This window comes from Tachysurus fulvidraco, chromosome 2 (assembly GCF_022655615.1).
Source record: "Tachysurus fulvidraco isolate hzauxx_2018 chromosome 2, HZAU_PFXX_2.0, whole genome shotgun sequence".
Classification (NCBI taxonomy): domain Eukaryota; kingdom Metazoa; phylum Chordata; class Actinopteri; order Siluriformes; family Bagridae; genus Tachysurus; species Tachysurus fulvidraco.
In genome coordinates this window covers 35,871,717-35,891,445 of record NC_062519.1, presented here as the reverse complement: position 1 = coordinate 35,891,445, position 19,729 = coordinate 35,871,717, and the positions used below count along the sequence as shown (strand labels likewise).

At 39.8% G+C, this 19,729-nt stretch overlaps 1 protein-coding gene across 1 annotated transcript in view; it reads right to left on the bottom strand.

Moving 5' to 3' along the window:
- Window positions 1-1,559: 1,559 nt before the first annotated feature.
- igf1rb (insulin-like growth factor 1b receptor) overlaps window positions 1,560-19,729 on the bottom strand; it is a 66,771-nt gene continuing 48,601 nt past the window's right edge. Inside the window, exons 8-22 of the mRNA XM_027162655.2 lie at window positions 19,587-19,713; window positions 18,771-19,009; window positions 18,503-18,667; window positions 17,636-17,831; window positions 14,288-14,562; window positions 13,982-14,115; window positions 12,994-13,159; window positions 12,704-12,794; window positions 12,267-12,337; window positions 11,210-11,439; window positions 10,986-11,093; window positions 10,388-10,547; window positions 9,957-10,086; window positions 8,068-8,202; window positions 1,560-5,326 (exon numbers count right to left, since the gene is read on the bottom strand). Coding sequence (XP_027018456.1) covers window positions 4,939-5,326; window positions 8,068-8,202; window positions 9,957-10,086; window positions 10,388-10,547; window positions 10,986-11,093; window positions 11,210-11,439; window positions 12,267-12,337; window positions 12,704-12,794; window positions 12,994-13,159; window positions 13,982-14,115; window positions 14,288-14,562; window positions 17,636-17,831; window positions 18,503-18,667; window positions 18,771-19,009; window positions 19,587-19,713 — 2,615 coding nt within the window. The 3' untranslated portion in view covers window positions 1,560-4,938. The remainder of the gene's footprint in view (window positions 5,327-8,067; window positions 8,203-9,956; window positions 10,087-10,387; window positions 10,548-10,985; window positions 11,094-11,209; window positions 11,440-12,266; window positions 12,338-12,703; window positions 12,795-12,993; window positions 13,160-13,981; window positions 14,116-14,287; window positions 14,563-17,635; window positions 17,832-18,502; window positions 18,668-18,770; window positions 19,010-19,586; window positions 19,714-19,729) is intronic.

Sequence of the window (19,729 nt, the reverse complement as noted above, 5' to 3'; positions counted from 1 at the left end):
CCAGCAATGTGCCACTATGAACAAAAGCTTCATTATTAATATCGGTCATATTCACGGGGCACATTTTCATTCCTTTTTTTTCCTGCAAAACAACATAAGATGAACATGAAAAATGTTTATAAAGTACCTGTTTTTCTTTTAACCTGGAACCATCAGGCTTGAAGAAGCAGCTTGGATCACAGATCTTAGTCACGTTCCACCTTCTCTATACACTTGAGCTCTGTACAGCTTCTAGAATACATGTCCTGTCTTTTACTAAACATCTAAACTGTATTACATGTTTATTTATTTATTATTTTTAAAAATATAACCACATAATTTATTAATTTAAAGAATGGTGATTATGGTAAAGTTTATGGAATTAAAGGGTAGCAAAATCTTTTCTAGATGAAGCGCCTGTTTCTCGTCCACATCATTGCCCGGCTTCACTCGTGGAGTACAGCGTGAGGTCCAGATTCAGACACGCAGCAGGTAAATGATGAGAAGCAGAGCAGAAAAGCCCCGAGGTAACCGAGCCCTGGATACGTGACCGATCTAAAACCGCAACCCAACCCACAAGCACAATTTGAAGTGAATCTATGATTAAGGATCATCAGGACAATGCTGTTTTGAAGACTAGCTGTTACACATCTAAATCATTTGTCCATCCGTCCTAAACTTCTTGGACGTTGTGTGTGAAGCAGGCACGTGTTGATAATCAGGTGAACATCACAACATCGAACAAAACATCCTCAGTAGCCGTACGCTGCGTCTGGGTGAGTTTAGAGAGAGACGACGTCTGTCCTAAATGAAAAACCGGGATCTTTTAAATACTGTTATTTTGGATGAACATATGTTGTGACTTGGGAAATCTCTTCACATGGACAAATTCTGCCACTTCGATATACTTTGGTTCAGATCCTGAGCAGAATTAAAGTTCTAACATTTTTAAAACCTGAAGTGAAAAGGGAAATAAACTGCAGTGAAACCTCATAATGTCAAAGCTTAATGAGTTATAAATTTCCAGTGGGACATGTTTGACCAATTTGTTCACACAAATTTGATACATGTATTTTTTCCTTAAAGCTGTCGTATCAATGTTATAAACAAAGCCCTCCTTTAGTAAAAATCTCATTTATTAGCTTTGTTTCACTCATCAGCCACCAAACATCCCAGAACGCTGTTCAGTTTTTGTTGAAAACACGTTAAAAAAGTCATGTTTCTTAAAATACAGTCTAGGTGTTATTTTTGTCATGAATTGTGTTAAGTTAGATGAATTGAATATCAGCACGTGCCTACGTTAAAAGACAGAGTAAAGAGAGGGCAATGATGAGGACTAACAGATACTAAGCTCTGAGATCTGTTCTGACTGTTTTCTATGTACTGTAATGTATAAAAAGACAAGAGCAACTCCAGTGTCATTCATCTCTGTTTAACACCCAGTACAATCCTCTTACCGTTTCTCTGGGTTTAAAAGTGGTTCAGCTTCCTGACGCTGCCCAGCACAAAACATCTAAATTCACCAGAAGCCATTCCGACAATACCGACTCAGAAGCCACCAAAATACACCAACAACGTTCTCGGCAATAAATTTTCAATTCATGTTTGAATTCCAACACAATACTCAATAATGAACTTACAATAACAATAAAGCTTGAGAAAAAACATAGAACTTAGTGAACAATTCAACTGAACACTTCAAGGGGAGAAAAAAAAAATCGGCATGAATAAAAGGATCATGTTACTGACGTCTCTGTACCGTTTTTTTTCTGTCTCAGCAACACAAGAGGCATAAATTAAATGTCAACAACATTCCAGCACATTTGAAGCAAATTTATAAGGCCTTTTTCTCTAAAATAAATAAGGAGTAAATTGGAAAGCGTACAGGGATGTGAGAAAGCAGCCAGTTTGTCCGAACATCCACGACGCCAGTGTGTCTCCACCACCGGGCCGTGGTTGGTAGTGTTTGAGGTTTACTCAGATACACAGAGCACTAACAGCGTCCTTTTTTTTGGCAGGGGGGAAAAGAAATCTGATGAATTTTCTTTATATACAGGTCCATATACATTTATATAAAAGAAAAAAAAGGTGAGGTAGATAAATGCTTGAAGGAGAAACAAATAAGTCCAAAAATACATGAGGGGGGAATGGAAAAAAAAATATCGCAAACACAAAGGTTTTTTTTTTTTTTAAACACATCACAAAAAACAAATCAAAATAAATAATAAGGATACAAATGGAAGCAGAAGAAAAAGAAGAAAAACTGGCACAAAAAAAAGTTTTCAGTTATGAAATGGATGAAAGGGACCACTTTCATCTTGAAACAATTTCTGCATAGATTCGCCTCGTCGTCTCATCTTAATCAACATTTCTTAGGATGCTCTGGATGCTAATGGGCAGTTGAACAGGTTTCCATTGGCATGGTGTCAGTGTCAGTCACAAATTAATTACAGCCAAAAACTCAATTACACAAGCAGCAAACTCTGACTCCGAGGAGCATGTTTAGTGCCTGAAAAGACTTCACTTATTTATTTATGCACTGGATCGCTATGAGACTAAAGTAACTAACAAAGGAAAGATGCTTATAATGACATGTGTAGCACTGAATAAGCTGCAGGACTAAATCACACCTCTCTCAAACTGCATGGAGTTAATAAGAATGGACATCAAACGTGTCTCGACTGATCGACTGCAGTTGAGGTAAAGTTTATATTAAAAAAAAAAAAAAAAATTGGGATGCTTCGAAACTGCAAGCTGCGTTAATTAGTTTGTTACTGTGCTCATTTATTCATATAGTCATAGCTGATATCAACATCCGGAACCGTTTCATAACGTGACGTGAGCCGAGTGTACAATGTCAGGTAAAGATTACCGATGACAAGCAAAGTGGAACAGACTGCAAAATTATCATCATCAGCTGTTGGTTAAAAAAAAAAAATAGAATGAGCAGTTCAGTTCTGCGAGCACTGAGACACAGCACACATGCTCCAGCTATTCACTCCCAAAAACATACGCTGTGAACTTTGTTCCTTTCTCAAGACAAAATCAACCACCCCCATTAAACACCATGACGAATCATGAGATTATTAACTGGAGCACATCGCAAGAAATCTAAATAAAATCTCCCATGCTACTTGGTCTGGAGGGGGGAAAAGTGTTATCGATGCATCCCTTTAAAAAAAAGAAGAAAAAAAAAAAGCAAGCAAAAGTGGAACTATTCCTTTCATCTGAATTGTGTAACAGGATTGTATTTTGTTAAGAATAGTTTATAAAAAAAAAAAAAAAACCTCTTCAATGTGTTTAAGGTGCCTGAACGCGATGGTTTGGAATTGAACCTGAGAGTCTGATTTATAAGACACAGTGTTTAACTGCTAACAGACTGGGCCACCATCGACGTGAAGTCCACAACGACGTGAATTTGTACCTTTTTTTTTTGTATAGATGAACGCACGTTCTCAGACGAATGTATTCGATCGATAAAAAGGGGATGGAGAAAAAGAGAAAGATTAGGTGCAGAAAATATAAATAGTAGAGTTTTCTTTCTTTTTTTTATGCAAACGTACAAGATGGTAGTGGACACAGTAAAGGATTTAACCCGAAGGATCTGTTTTACATATAGATATAGATATATGTATATATATATTACAACCACAAAAGAAATCGAGAAGAAAATAGCAGCTTCTTTTAGTACAGACATTACAGGAGTTCATTTGAACCGTAAAAAAGGTAGAAAAGTGACAGATGAATGATGTGTTTGCTCTGTGGTCCAATATCTGACCTACTGAGATGGCGGAGGGGGGAAAAGTGACAAAATGATCAAAATTCCTGCTCTTTTATCACGACGAACGACCTCCTTTAAATTACACCATGCTTGCTTTAATCTCTTCCGGGTACCTGTTAATTTTTTTTTTTGCAATGTGGGTAATTGCATGTTACGTCTTTTTAAGATCGTGCTACGGTTTCTACATCCCAACAGCCCCTAGCTGTTTCTTCCTAAACGTGGCTGGAAGTTTAGCAGTAGAACCGAATGTACAAGACACAAAACCAGGTCAAGAAAATAAACAGGAGGCAATCTGGTGAAAAAAAAAAAACTTGGCATTGATCATAAATCAATAAAGCACAAGAAGAGTTGGAGAGAAAAAAACAAACAAACAAAAAAAAAAAACAAACAAAAAGGTATATGTATAGACAGATATATACACACCAGTGTAAAAAATGTGGAGTGTCATATTTGCTTTTATGCGTCTTGGAGAGCACAAAACTGCAGCAAGAAAGACTGTGAGAAAAGGAGTATATTAATAAAAAAAAGATGATGGCAGGTTTGAAACTTTCTGCTCTACCACTGAGTAGATACACAGAGTGGGCGGAGTCTCGCGTCTTGTCAGATGAGGCTCCTTGTTAATGGCGCCACCCGGCTTTGAGCCGCACTATAACCGCAGCTCTGGCTCACTCTTTAAGAGCTACCATGTCTTTGGACACCTAAAACACAAAAGTGCCTCTCTCTTGGAATAAAGATTAAGAATATTAAATTTTGCTTTACATTAATGCCACCTCACCATGACTGATTTGAGACAAGACCCTAAATGTGAAATTTCGTATTTGGAAATGTATAAAAGTAACAAAAACGCTATAAAAGGTGGGAGTGTGCGCTCCTTGGAAGTTACTGTGTGTGTGTTCCGTATTGTTGTTTTTTTGTCAGTGTTTGCCATGCTTCTATAGTAATGGCGGTGAAGTTTGCCACCTGTCCGTCAGTCAACGTAGGTCATAACACAAAGAGAAAAACGAACTGCGTCACTGAGGTATGATGAGAGGTTGACATCCTCGACGCCTTTCTGTCTGGTTTTTCTTATGTTCCAGAGAGGACGTGGTGATTAGACCGACTGGAGTGAGAGTTCTCTGGAATGCCAGAAAGGCTTAACATAACCTAAGAAAAGAGGACAAAAAGTGGCCAGGCAGGCATCAGCATGCTGACGACTGTGGCAAGGGCAATGTGCGCTCGTTCTTCCTTCCCCCGTTCATGTGCGCGTAAGGCTGTGCCTCATTAAATGGGCTTCGAAGCAGAAGCACCGGTCCATTGGTACAGCGTTTGTCTGTGCCCGAGGAGGGCGAGGAGGGAGTGGGCGAGTGCACCGGGGCCTTGGCACAGGGCTCCAAGGGAACGTTTTCCATGGTGCCCAGATTCTCTAGGTCCAGCTCTTCCGTGTCTGGTGGCTTGTTCTCTTCGCTGTAGAAGAAGCTCACCTCCTTGAAATTGGGCTCCAGATCATCCTTGATGCTGCTGATGATCTCCAGAAAGGTGGGACGCATCTTGGGGTTATACTGCCAGCACATGCGCATCAGTTCAAACCTAAAGACACACAGACAATAATTCTTTAAGAAAAATAAACCTAAGAACAGATGGGTTTTGTCCTTGAACATTCCTTCAAACACCTTTTTTGTCAAAGGATCTATGAGACTAACATAGTTAACAATTAAAGGTAGTTCTCATCCAAATTCTTTTCCATAAATATCCTTCTTAAACCTTCATATACTTGCTAAACATAGAAGATGGTTCAGGTTTAGTTCAAATTTTTTTTTACTGAAGTGGGCAGGGCAGTGAAGCAGTGCGACTGTGTGGAGTTTCACATTTCACACACGTTTCCTCTGGGTTCTCTGGTTCCCTGCCACCACCTAAAATCATTCTAGTAGGTAGACAGGCTATGCTAAATTGCCTCAAGGAGTGTGTGTGTGTGAGTGTGGATGTGTGTGTGCATGGTACAGAGCAATAGACCGGCTTTCAATCCAGGTTCCATCACCACCATAACCAGGATAATGTAGTCAAAGAATGAATTTGCACAATAGTGGACATTGTCTATCTTTCCATAATAAGGAACAGCTATATTTCCATCTGCATAACTCTTAACAACAGGTGGCAGTGTGGAGAAGCAAAGAAGAAGTGCAAATGAAACATGCACAGAGACAGCAGCTACATGCCAAACACAGCTGCAATGATCTCATGACGAATACCAAGGCCTGGAGAACTACTAAAGCAAACACGGCATTTGTGATGAAATTGCATGGACAAGCTGTTGTACAGCCATAAATTAGTCCAAGAATGGCAAACTATAAGAGTTTTATTAGAAAATAGGAGCACAAAAAAAAGAAAGAGAGAGAGAACACGAGAGAGAGAGGGAAAGAAGGAGAGAAAGATAGAGAGAAAGTGAGATAAAGAAAAAGAGAGAAAGAGAGAGAGAGAAAGAGTGAGAAAGAAGGAAGGAAGGGAGATGACTAGTATACCCTGAGGGCCATTCCAGTTCACCACCTTTAATTATACACAAACAAGCTCAGAATATCAGGAGAGTTTACAGACTGTTGCAATAAATACCACCCATATCCCTGTGCTAGATTCATTTCACTAACACAGACAGAGTAACACCAGAACCATAGCGCTCGTGCACACACACGAACACACGGTTCTCTAATGTAAAAGACATCAGTGAACAACAAAACCAGCAGTTACAAATACACTTATACGACACACACTACGAACTCAAAGTCTAAGTGTGGTACACACACTCCAAAACACTGTACATCAAACAGTTCCTTGTGACCCACCACTGAGACAGTGGACCCAATGCCCTGAGCTTGTTTTTCCCCTGTATGGCCACTTTACGAGTTTCCACTCAGGAGGGAGGAGGGAGGAGGCGGCTGCAGCACCTCCAGCTCAAAATGGCTGCACTCACAATTCAGGGAAACCTGTAGATTTGACTTGTATGAGTGGCCATTTTTCACATATGCACCAGCCTCAACACAAACACAATGTGTTTTGACTGCATGTGATAGATCACGTAACACTACATTGAGAAAAATATGGATTAAGACAAAAAAAAAAATCTATTGTAAAATGACAACCAGTGTTTAAAGAATAATTAGTATTCTTATAATAATAATTAGGTTATCAAAAATGATTTAGCTCAGACATACTCTTGAAAGTCCTTCTCTAAATCATAGACAAAATTCTATGAAAAAAATGTGGTCAAGTCTCCGGAACTGAAACACATCGTACTGTAGAAGCTTCAGTGTCATTGTCAAACATTATAATGATGCCTTATGAGTTGAAATAAAAACAAAAACAACCGTGATGTCATTCCTTACTATTGAAAACTCAAAGCGTCTTGTTTTATGGCTACAGCACTCAGAGGTTGGCAGACTGCATGCCGACTGCAGACTGCTTCTGACTACTAAAGTGCTAAGCAGTTGATGGGCAGAAGCATAAGAAACCTCAATGCCACCTCAATGCCACATTAGTCACTAATTATGTTCATCCATCAGTGGCTCTGCTATATTAGTTTACGATGAGATACAGCTCTACACTACTAATATTACCCAGCATCAAACATCACTGATGTTGGGGTGAAGGGAAGCTAATCACCATTAAACAGTAATTAACCGTAAAGCCACTTCGCCAGCCTGATTGAAGGTGTTTTGTATGTTAGGGACTTTATCTCAGCTTTCTCCTTTCAAAAAAATCCTTATTCTACTAATTCCTTACATTTGAGCTTGTATTGATAATGAAGTAAATTACAGATTTCATGTGACATACTGTCATTAAAAGGATATGCAGTCAATCTAAATCCACACATTAAAATCGAATCAGGTTGGATTTAAAGAGCAGACTTTTCTGTCCACACTATAATAAAAACATATTTGTCAGATTAAGGCAGAAACAACAGGTTTGTGTGACTTCAATCTGTTAATTGGGAAGTAATTCCCCAAATACAGCAAGATAGTACTAGAGAAAACTGGGCTTTGTGCTCACACGTCCACTATTTTACGTGTCGGTGGTCTAGAAGCCACAAATATGGTTACCGCATATTCACTCCATGCAGCAAAAGAAAGATGCTATGACGTTCCCATGGGTCACTCTGTTTCTGTACTTATAGCAAGTGCTGATGCAGCAAAGGATATAAATATGCATAGGAATATAATCCACGCACTACTGTGGAAATGCAAACCAGGAAATATGTATTTCCCTTTAAAGACTATTAAAACACCTATCCAAAAGGATGGTGCATACAAAAATGATATATATATCAATTGATGACTCACATCATATCGGGGCAGTTGTCAGGTTTGTCTAGCAGACCTCCTTCCATGACAAAGCGCAGAACCTGCTCATTGGACATACCCTGATAGGGCTGCTCTGCCAGGGTGGCTATCTCCCATAACACCACACCAAACGACCTGGAGAGAGAGGGAGAGAGGGAGATGGAGAGAGCGAGAGGGAAAAGAGAGAGAGGGGGAGAGAGAGAGACAGAGAGGAGAGAGAGAGACAGAGTTACAACAGTTATAAGACAGAATAAATATGATATTGAATAGTAAAACTGTTCCGATCAGCTGCAGCTGTGAATATTACAGTGAAAACCCAGATGGATTTCTCCTGCAGGTTTCCACAGAAACACGGTCAGATGAGAAATTCACACAAGGTTAATGTTTCTACCTCATGTCCACTGTGATGAGGCTTGCTTGCCAAATCTGCTTGAAACATAGCAGGAATTCCCCTTCATTTCCTACCACATAGATTTTCTACAGAGAAATGTGTGTGTAATTTGTTAGGTTAGCTGTATGCCTTTTGTCCTGTAGCTTAGCTCATAGGTGGATCTTTTATCTTTTAAAAGAAATCCACACAAATTAGTAAAGTAAACATTTTTTGGGTACTTTATATACCCAGTGCTGTTGAAGTCTGACATCTGATTAGTCAGAAGGTGTCGAGTTTATATAACAGTGTCTTAAAATCACAGGTTTATTTTAATCTACTTGTTCTAATAATCATTGTTTCTATAGCAACAATTTACACAGGGACCTACACTGCAGACCTTAAAGCTAATCTAAAGCTAAATAGCTAAAAAAAAACAAACAAACATGCTGTTGTTTATAGAATAATGGTTGATATTTCCACTGCTTGTATTAAGTGCATATTTACTTACATCCACTGTTTGTTTTAAGTGCATATTTAAATAATAAAACAAACAAACAAAAAATAAATAAAAGGAAGTTTCAGGTTGATGGCATCCTTAGTCTGTAACCTATTGAACCAGTGTTTTCATCAATAGAGACGTCAAAGCACTTTTGCATGTTTCTCCGGATGAGGGCATCTGCTAAATGCCATAAATGTAAAAGCCTTGGGTAGGAAGACTTGAATCAATGTTTACAGAAGTAATTTCTAGTAAGTCCAGTGATCTTCACGATGGGCAGTTTGTAGTTGCTCAATAACACAAAACTGCCCCTAATATCTGCTTATTGCAGCGATAAGCAGATGTTTGCTGACTTTAAAGCACAACAGTATCACTGATATTCCACAACATTAAATGCAAACCACAAAAAGTACACTGTGGCGTTCTTTACTTATTGAAAATATTAACTACTGTCAAATTGATGTGATATAATAGGAATAAAGCGCTTCAGGAACTGCTGCTGTTGTAAACTAATGAATTCTGTCATGCTTACAGCCTAAATACTGTTAGCTAATATTGACTAACATTAGGTGAGTTTACTAAAAAAATATTATGAGATCTCAATGAAAATATATATTTACCTGCTTACTTGTATGTTTAGCTTAAAATCAGAAATCTAATTTAAATGAGTTTGTTTATTGCATGTTAAACATTATACGGAAAAGACGGAACAGTTTTAATTAAGAGACTTTTCATTTGAAGGAAAATATAAGCTTATGTGGAACAAACATTTGATTCCAGAGAGTAGAGTATCAAAGTACATACATTTCCAAAAAGTTAGTAAAACATGGGATTCTTCTACAAATTCAGAGTCGTATGCTAAGTAGACATAGATTTTGGAGAATTCGTTTCTATAAAAACACGAATTTGTATTCCATCAAAAGAAAATCAGACACTATTAGGATGTGTGTGTGTCTGCCGCAGTGGCAAAACTCATACACTGGGCCTATTGCTGAAAAGTAAATGTATGGAAAGGAAGCTTACCACACGTCAGACATGGTGGTGAAGACGCCGTCTTTGAGGGATTCTGGAGACATCCAGCGCACCGGCAGCAGTCCCTTCCCACCCTTTCTGTAGTAATCTGTCTCGTAAATGTCCCGCGTCATGCCAAAATCTACAAAGCCACAACAAATGAGGTGAGATTCCACAATTTCTATATAGCAAAGCCTGTTGGGCAGCCAAACAAAACACTGAGCTTATAGGCTTACGTTTGCACAAAGCTTACTAGATTAATAGCAAAAAGAATTTGAGCGATGCTCGGCCAGACAACCAAATTCATATGAACTCACTGAATATTTATAAAAACACTTATGAAGCAGATGCTGCTGCCTAGCCAGTGTATACATTATATATTGAAAGCTCTTTTTCCATTTCACTAGACCATTGTAGGCCGAGAAAACAAATTCTGAGATTACCTCCAATTTTGACAGTGAAGTCTTCAGCCACCATGCAGTTCCTGGCTGCCAAGTCTCGGTGGACAAACTTGTTGGCATTGAGGTATGCCATGCCGTCTGCGATCTCTCCTGCCATCTGAATCATTTTTTTCAGCGGTGGCAAAGGCAGGCTGGATGTGTTCTTATGAGGAAAGGAAGACAGCCTCAAGCATTGAAAATATATATCACCGGGAAAAAGCACACGTGGTCATCTGTTACACAGGACTAGGAGCTCGGAGTTCATCTGTATGGTTGAAGCTAAAAAGACCCTACAGTTAAATCTCGCACTTACAGTATAGCATCGCCGAACGGAAGAAACACAGGCAACGATTCCAATGTTTAAATAAAGAAAATAATCACAAAGCGATTGTTGTTCGTTTGTTTCTTTTACATGTAATGTGTGTATTTTAAAAAAATGCTAGTGCAGACTTCCTCTAGAACATTTTGTGACGTGCTGCACCAGATGCATTTCGAGAATAAAATAACATTGCAGATAGCACACTGTGCTCATCAGTATGACTGAGTAGCAGTAGCAGGAAAGAGAAATCTGAACACTGGGAATCTGTACTAGAAAATTTACCTTGCTGGATCGTAGTGTGCGTAGATAACTCTTCAGATCACCCTGAGTCATCAGTTCCATAATGACTAGAGTGGGCTGTCCCTGTGAGACCACACCAAGGAGACGAACCTGCACCAATCACCAAATACAATAAATTCTTATCACTCCCCTAAACTGGCAACACAATCTAAAACGATAAGCAAGAGTCAAGAAAGCTCAAATATTTTACATATCATCCCACATACCACATGGTGACAGTTGAACTCTTTCATGACAGACGCTTCGTTAAGGAATTCGATGCGCTCGTGCATGCTGGCGGACTCATTAACAGTTTTGATGGCCACGCAGGTTTCAGGCTCGTCCTTGACAACACCCTTGGCGATGCCCTCATACACCATGCCGAAGGAGCCTTGGCCTAACTCTCTTATCATGGTGATCTTTTCCCGTGCTACCTCCCATTCATCAGGGACATACACTGGTAAAGGAAAGCAGAACATTTACTCAAGACTTAAAGAAATACATCAGATAAAATGTACTTGGGCAAACAAGACATGACTAACGTTCTGCACGTCCCTTGTTACTGACAAATAAGAAAAGACTATAATCACACGGCTAAATCATCACACACACCACAAAGCAGGTTCAGCTGTTCAGCATGCCTTTATATGACATGGTATTAGACATTTTTATGGATTTGTTAGTTACGTTAGCCCCATAGTCCAAATCTGTGGCAGAATCCGTCAGACATAATATGCCATGGCAGACTGACTGACTATATTTGGACTAAGAAGAAAACTATAGACAAAGTATTCCTTTAAAACCTAGGACTCACATCAAATGTTGGTAACATCTGAAAATACAGCAATACATACAACCCTCTCCTGAGTTAAACGTTGCATAATGTACCAGACCAAAAAAAAACAAGTCAGAGAAAATGATTATTACGTACTCATAATACTCACTTTTCATCCACTCTTCTCTCTCTCACACACACACACACGACTGCCAAAAGTTTGCACTACATTCTTTTTGAGCATCAAATTCCAGATTTAGTCTCTTTGTTGTTAAATTAACCTTCACTCTTCTGAGAAGGTTTTCCACTAGGTTTTGAAGAGTGGTTGTGGGGATTTGCCCATTTAGCCACAAGTGCATAAATGAGGTTGGGCATCAATGTTAGTCATGGAGGCCTGGGGTGCAGACGGGCCAGGTTTCCACATACTTTTGCTCATATGGTGTATAATACCATTTATAAGTCTACTTCTATTTTCTCCATCAGCCAATATCGCTCAAGATCTCACTCACCTTCAGTCGCACTGAGGTACTCTGGGTTGACTGATGCATACAGAACTCCATTTCCAAGCCGGTCGCTGTTTCTATAAATTCCGAGAGAAAATTTTTCATCCGCCAAAAGCCACATTAAATACGTTTAAGAGTTTTTCTAAACAATTGCTCTGTTTTTCCCCCTGATGAGTTCGTCTAATGAAACTTCACCCCAGTCTACCCTCACATAAAAGGGAAAAAGCAGACTGGAGTGTTTCAGACAAACCCTGAAGCTTGCACTAAATGTGTAAAAATAAATAAATAAATAGAATCAGAGCTTCATTAGTGCTGCGCTATTAAACATTTTGAGTGGAAAGAAAAGTACAACCAGGGTTCTTCAAGCTTAGTTTCCAAAGTGTTGATGCTATTTGCAAAAAAAAATCTAAGTCTTATGAAAGCTCATAAATGAGGATGCATACCTTTTCTTATTGATGACGTACATGGCCACTCCAAGGACCAGCAGGATGAACAAAAGGGGGATGAACATTAAGTAGAGGAGATTCTCATAGCCTGTATTTTCAAAAGCAAAGGGGAGACAATGTAATTCTATTTGGGTTATAACATTTTAACTGAGTGCTAGAGGAGTTCATACACAACACTACAATTACACTAACTCTGCAATTATGTGTAATTCAACTGGAGAAAACAGTGCTGTTTACAAAGCATGGAAGGCAGTCCTGTTGTGAAAATGGTCATAACAATTACTTACGTTCAGCCTGTGGCATGTACAAGGATATGGGCTGTGTCCATGAGCCATTTCTTGCCAGTGAGGTGGCCCTCACACGGACCGTGTACTTCCCGGGTCCGAGGTTGGTGAGCCGTACACCTCGCTGCTCCTTGTAGTGTTGATGCGACACACACTCGTGCTTCTCCAGCTGAGACACAACATGATCACAAACATCCAAAACAAATCACAAGATCAGTATTTATTGTATCGTTTTAAAGTGCATTCGTGTATGCGTATGCTTGTGTATACACACACACACACACACACACACACACACACACACACACACACACACACACACACACGGTATAAGACAACCAGTACAGACTGTGTGCACGTTACTGCCATGTGATCTACTCAATGGCAACTTGCAAAGTGTTAAAACGTGAAACAAATGCTTGCTGTAAAGGTCAAAACAGACTATATTAAAATAGTCAAATGTCCGTACATCACTTACAAGACGAACACATCTTTTTATTCAGAGATCGCTTATCCTGTGCACCGATAATATCTATACTAATAAGACATCTCTCTCTCTCTCGCTCTCTAGGTAAATTGTATTTTGGCTAGTTGTGGCCCAAGTTATAAGGGCTCTGGGTTTTGATCAGAGGATAGGGGTTTAAGCCCCAGCACTGCCAAGCTGCCACTGTGGGCCCCTGAGCAAGGCCCTTAACCCTCCCTGCTCAAGGGGCGCTGTATCATATCTGACCCTGTGCTCTGAGCCCCGACCTCCAAAGTCGGAATATGCGAAGAAAGAATTTCACTGTGCTGTAACGCATATGTGACAAAATAAAGACTTCTATCCTATTCTCTATTTTTGTCTGCTCTAGTTGTTCATGGACAGCTTTTTACAGAACCAAGTTTTCTGTAAAACAATGTCACAACCTTGACATTTGTCAGAAATAATAAGCAGACATGAGCCAGTAAATAAGGATGTAACAGCCTATGTAGTAATGGAGGGATGGAGCACCTCGCCTCCCAGATGGATCTGGATCTCGTAGAGCAGGATGAGGCCATTGGGTTGTGCTGGTTCAGGCCACTTCACAATCACAGAGTCATCCGAATCCTGCCATGTCACTGGGCCAGGAATGTCATCAGCTTTGTCTTGGAGAGGCAGAACAAAACGTACTCAGAAACATAGCGTTCCTTTCTCGACACTGAATGTAATGTAATGGCAATGCAACCTTTGAGCAGGATGAGCATGTCTAATCCACTTCTCCTAGCAGAACACACAGATGCAAACAGTAACTAGAAAGAGTGTTTATGGTCATCTCACCTGCTGGTTCAGTGCGGGGGAAGGCAAAGGCAGGAGCACTGCACTGCTGGATCTCCTCGTTGCAGGCATGCAGGTCGATGCGGTACACAGTGAAAGGCTGCAGGCCTTGAATTTCAGTGCTTGTTTCTTCCAACTTTCTTTCATGAAACTCTTGCAGATTTGGTTCTGAGACTGAGGAGTTGCCCTCGCTTAGGCTCCCACTGGCACCAAGCAGGGAGTGTAGGAAGCTGGAGTTTGCCACTCCTGCCACGTCCCTACGCTGACGGTGGTTGGGTCTGAAAGGAAGCATTCAAATCAGTGTTATAAAGAGAGGCAGAGGTGGAGTGGAGTGGGGGTCAAAACTAGACATTATCTTTTTTTTTTTTAAAATAATGTACAGCAGAATGTATATCATACTACTCTGGTAATTCACATCCATTTCTGTGCCTGCCTACGATTCCTCCATCAATGTAAACCCCTCTCTCCATTGGCATTCATCCTATGGCAACCTGAAAGCTCTTTGTAATGTGTAATTTACTTTAGATGTAAACACATTACAGTCCTACATCTGCTGCCACTCATTTTCTTATCTTTGAGGGTTATTCAATGCACACAAAAAAACAGCACTGCCGACCAAAACTAAACTAAACATCTATCTAATTTTTGTCCAAGAGGTGCCGATTTTATTTTTTGCCCTATTTGCCACCTTTCCTTGCAGACATTCAGACAATAACCTATCAAGGCAAAAAAGGGATTTTACCTCAAGTGATCAAAACGAGCATATTAATTAACACACATTTGTTTGTGTGAGTGTGTGTATGTGATGGCCAAAGGAGTGTTTTGTCAGTCGTTGTTCTAATCCGCTCCAAGGGAGCGAGTCACTCACTTCTTTGCCAAAGCAAGCACAGGCCCTGTCCTTAGATGATCTGGCAAGAATGCTACCTCCCCATCCACCCCTCCAAACATCCTCCATATACACACACACAAACCGCCACAGCTGGTTTCCATTCCTTTAAACTCCCTCACACTGGAGCGCTTGGTCACTGCAATGCATATGAACACCGAGGGTTTCTCACGCTTGCTGGACATCAACATCCCAGGCTAGTGTAGCACCACGATCTGTCAGATTCAACTAACTCATGTCAACAACTCTCCTTTCCTCCAGTTCCACTTTTCGCTCTGCCAAAACCAAAACATGCACGTTCATTCATTTTTTCTCTCCCTGTCATTCATTTTCATGTCCCCTGATCAACCTCAGGCAGTCTCTTCCCCATCATCTGTTTTTTCTCCATTTCCTCCACTCAGCCTCTGCATCTTTCTTTCTCTCCAGCTTCAGGTCCCCAGCTGGCCCCCATGCCTGCGGAACGGCAGTCGTTGATCAGACCCGCTCTCCAGCTGGAGGGGATATTCCCTTTATTTTATCGCTATTCCAGATGGCATTACTGTGCATTTCCTGGCAGCGGGTACAGGCTGAGCTGTTTGGGGGGGAAACTGCAACCGAAAGGATATGATTTCCTCTGCTCTCAATCTCCCTCTTCTTCTCAGGAATTCCAAACTCGAGGCACTTCCTTCAATCTCGGTTTTCAATTAGAAAAAACAGAGAGATACAATGTGCCGAGTCTGACCAGAATTACAGACATAGTTTATATATTTTGCAATCGCACAACACTGAGAAAAACAGCCAGACACAAGACAGATACACTCAGAGAATCAGGGGTGGTCCTGTGTCCTCAAGTCATGTTCCTACTTTGCTTTTAAAATAAGCAATTGTGTCCCATCACTATTATAACACCAGATATAAATGTATTCTGTACCATATCTAGCAAAGCTCTAGACTAGAGAATGCACAGTGATTCATAAGTGTGTGAGAGAGTGTTTGTGTCCACCAGCCTATACACAGCTGGCAGGTAATGTGATGCAGATGTGCTCTTTCATTACAGCCTAGAGCACTCCATGTACTAGTCCTCATACATTAGCACATTCAAGCCGTGAATGTATGTAGCATTATCTACATCGAGATGGATAAATGACTAATCCAGGTATCTGAGACTACTTTTTCTATTTGCAAAATTATTCTTAGTTGCCTAGTGCAAAAGAAGGCTTAACAACCATAAAACATAAATATGGGACAGTAGAACAGAATTTCAGCATTAATTTCCTGATATAAATGCCTAGAAGCCTCAAACATTTGAACCCACCCATTTTCGAATGTTCATATGACTGACAGATGTGTCCTGTTAGATTGATTGTTTAAACAACGGAATGTCTACTTCTTGGATTGATGCCTGGGTTGTGCATGTAAAGACGGTAGTTGGTGTTAAAGATAAACAAACATGAACAAGAGAGCTGTGATTGGAGGTGAAGTAATTGGGCATGGCCAATGTAGACAATCTGGAATGGCCTGTAAGTAAAACAAAACTGCGGTGTACTAATAACCAGACACTTAGAATAACCAACAACATTCGATGACAAACATTGTGAGAGCTGAAGAAAACCCAGAGACTCAACAAAAGAAGGTGAGAAGGCATCACAGTCCAGAGATATAGAAACTGTACGCCAAGATGCAAACCACTCATCGGCAGGAAGAATTGGGTTTCTTGAATTGGGGCTTCTTTCACGTGTCATGAATTGGGTTTGCGTGGCTGATTCTGAAACAGATCACTAATCTTTATTGACGATGCAGAATGAATTCCATGGTTTACGAAAGATCCGTTCTGCTAATTTTCAAAGAAATCCATCAATCTAATTGTGAAGAACTTTATCATGCAGCAACACAATGACCAAAAACACAGAGAGCTTCATCAGGGGAAAACATGGAAAGACTGAGACCGGTCAAGTCAATCACCAAACCTCAAACCAACTGAGCAGCATTTCACCTGCTGAAAAAGAGACTGAAATGGTAAACCTACCAACAACTAAGCTAAGGTATGGTACAAGCCTGTAAAAGCATGCAGTGTAAGGAAAAACTATGCAATATTGGGGTTTGAATATTAAAACTCCCCAATTTGCTTGATAAATACTGTACAATACTGCTAATAATATTTTGCAACATCATCTTATCCAAAACTGAAAAATAAACATGACATATGTTGCCATATAATCTTGTAATTACTAATAAGCTTGCAGTAAGAAACAGAATGCCTGTACTGCAGGCTTATTACCCCAAGGATCACTGGGTTCAAAGCTAGTTTAATGCCAAGGAAAGTCAAGCAAATGACACATAAATCCCAGACATCCCAATGTCGATTCGGTTGGGTACGTACGAACAGGAAGGCTCTCGCCATAACTTTTGCTCCACTGTGACCATGTTGAAGGACAAAACAAAGGCCTGATAAGAAAAATACGCAATTTTACATTTCCAAAACCTACCTGGGGGTGAAGATGCTGTTGTGGAGGAAGTCTTCAAAGGCTTTACTGTAGATGATGTCATCCCCGTTCTTTATACTAGCTTTAGAGCAATTGCAGCAAATGGTTTTGTTCTCCCCTGACAAGTCAGAATTGGTAGGCTTTATGTTCCCAGTTATGTCTGCCAGCCCTGTGGAGAATCTGATGGGAATCTTCAGCTCTGTGAAAAGACAGAGGAGGAAACCATTCAGACATGAGAGCCAATTACACAGACGATTCTTTATAGATACTAGGGCTACAAAATGATGGTTGGAATGATAATCATGATCATTTAGTGCCATATTAATATGATTTAGAATTGGTTTCTATCATATCTTTTCAAACTAAAATAGAAAAATTGTATTATAAATTGTTGGAGCAGATAAGTAAGCTGAGATGCTTGGCAAACGTAATTGACTGATACAAGTGAAGCACAATCTCTTGCAAATACAAATGCTGTCTTATGAGACTATTCATTCATCACTGTGACTAAGAACTAACATAACTAGATGCTAAATACTAACACAATAATGAGAACAAACACATTAATAATGAAATAGGCCACCCTTTGATAACACCAAATACACATAAAAAAGAAAACATGACCAGGGAATGTGATTTAATACAAACTACCCAATAAAAACCTGTAGCTAGCCGATCAGCTAACTTAGGTTAAGCTCAGTTGGCGATGTTTAATCGAGGAAGCCCATAAGTGTAATTATTGTTAAAAGTTATTATACAGTAACAGAAATCTGTTTATCAAGCAGCTTGGATAAAACCTATAAAAGAAAATAAATTCCTCAAAAGTACTATATGTAAACTACAAACATGTATATAAGATTTACACCAGACCAGAGCAGTAGTTGTGCTTATAGAGTTCAGGATCTTCTTCCAGCTGTTGCCAGCGTAGCAGATAGTAGATGTGATTCCCGTTGGGAGAGACAGGAGGAGACCACTGAACCACCAGGCTTGTGGAGGAGTTGGAGTAGGCACGGATATTAATTGGCATTGTAGGTACTAAAAGAACAAAAAAAAAATATATTTTAATTTTTTTTTCATTTATTCAGCTTCATTCATTTACATCTTTTGTTATAAGGTAGACTTAGCATCCCCTCTTTACCTTTAGGCTTAGTCAGAATATAGACCAACTCGCTCTTGGCCCCCAGGACATGCGTGTCTGTGTCCTCCACTACCAAAGTTACAGTCTTCAAAAAGATGGCGTACTGTGTCATGGGTTTAAGGCCTGTAAGATGGACATCAGGGTTTCTGTTTTGGTCCTGAGGCAAGTCCACATCCACCATCATCCAGCTGTTGGACCCACAACCCTGATCGTCAAACCCTGAGATGTTCTGAAAAGGCCTGGTACAGAATGGAACCAACACAGAACGTCATAGAAGTGTAAAGGCAGATGATAAAGCTATGTAAGGATTACAACACAATTTGGTATGCAATAAAAATTCATTATAAAACCAACCACTTGAGATATTGTGCTAATAAGAATATCGGATGGGGAGACGGACAATCTGAAAACCTAATGGCTCCAATCAGTGGCAGAGGTATAAAAACGCCATCAAACTTAATATGATAAATAAATTAATATGATAAATAAGTTACAGAGAAACTGCAAAGTCTGCAAATATTTTCCTGTGACTGACTATTACGAAATGTTGACACTTTTCCTTCCGTAAAGGTTAAACACACATCCTCTGATAACAGTGTCAATAATCATGTGTTTTTCTTGGCTAAATAATAGCACAAAATAAAGGTTTAGATTATGTAAAACCATGAAAATGGCTTTTAGTTTTAGGTGTGTTATGCAAACATATGTATGGGTGTCTATGTACTTTTGGCTACATGGTGTTAACTGTAGAAAACAAACTTGCAAACATTCTCCATACGTGTTTAGGGGGGTGTGGGGTAAGGCAAAAGGACTCACGCTTCTTTGTAGTACACTTCAAAACTGATGAGGCCCCTGTAACCCTGAGGTTGATAGCGCTCCCATGTCAAAGCTATGTTGTTACTCCCAGTGCTATTGCTTATGAACTTCAGAATTTTATGTTCACCTGGAAAACAGATAAA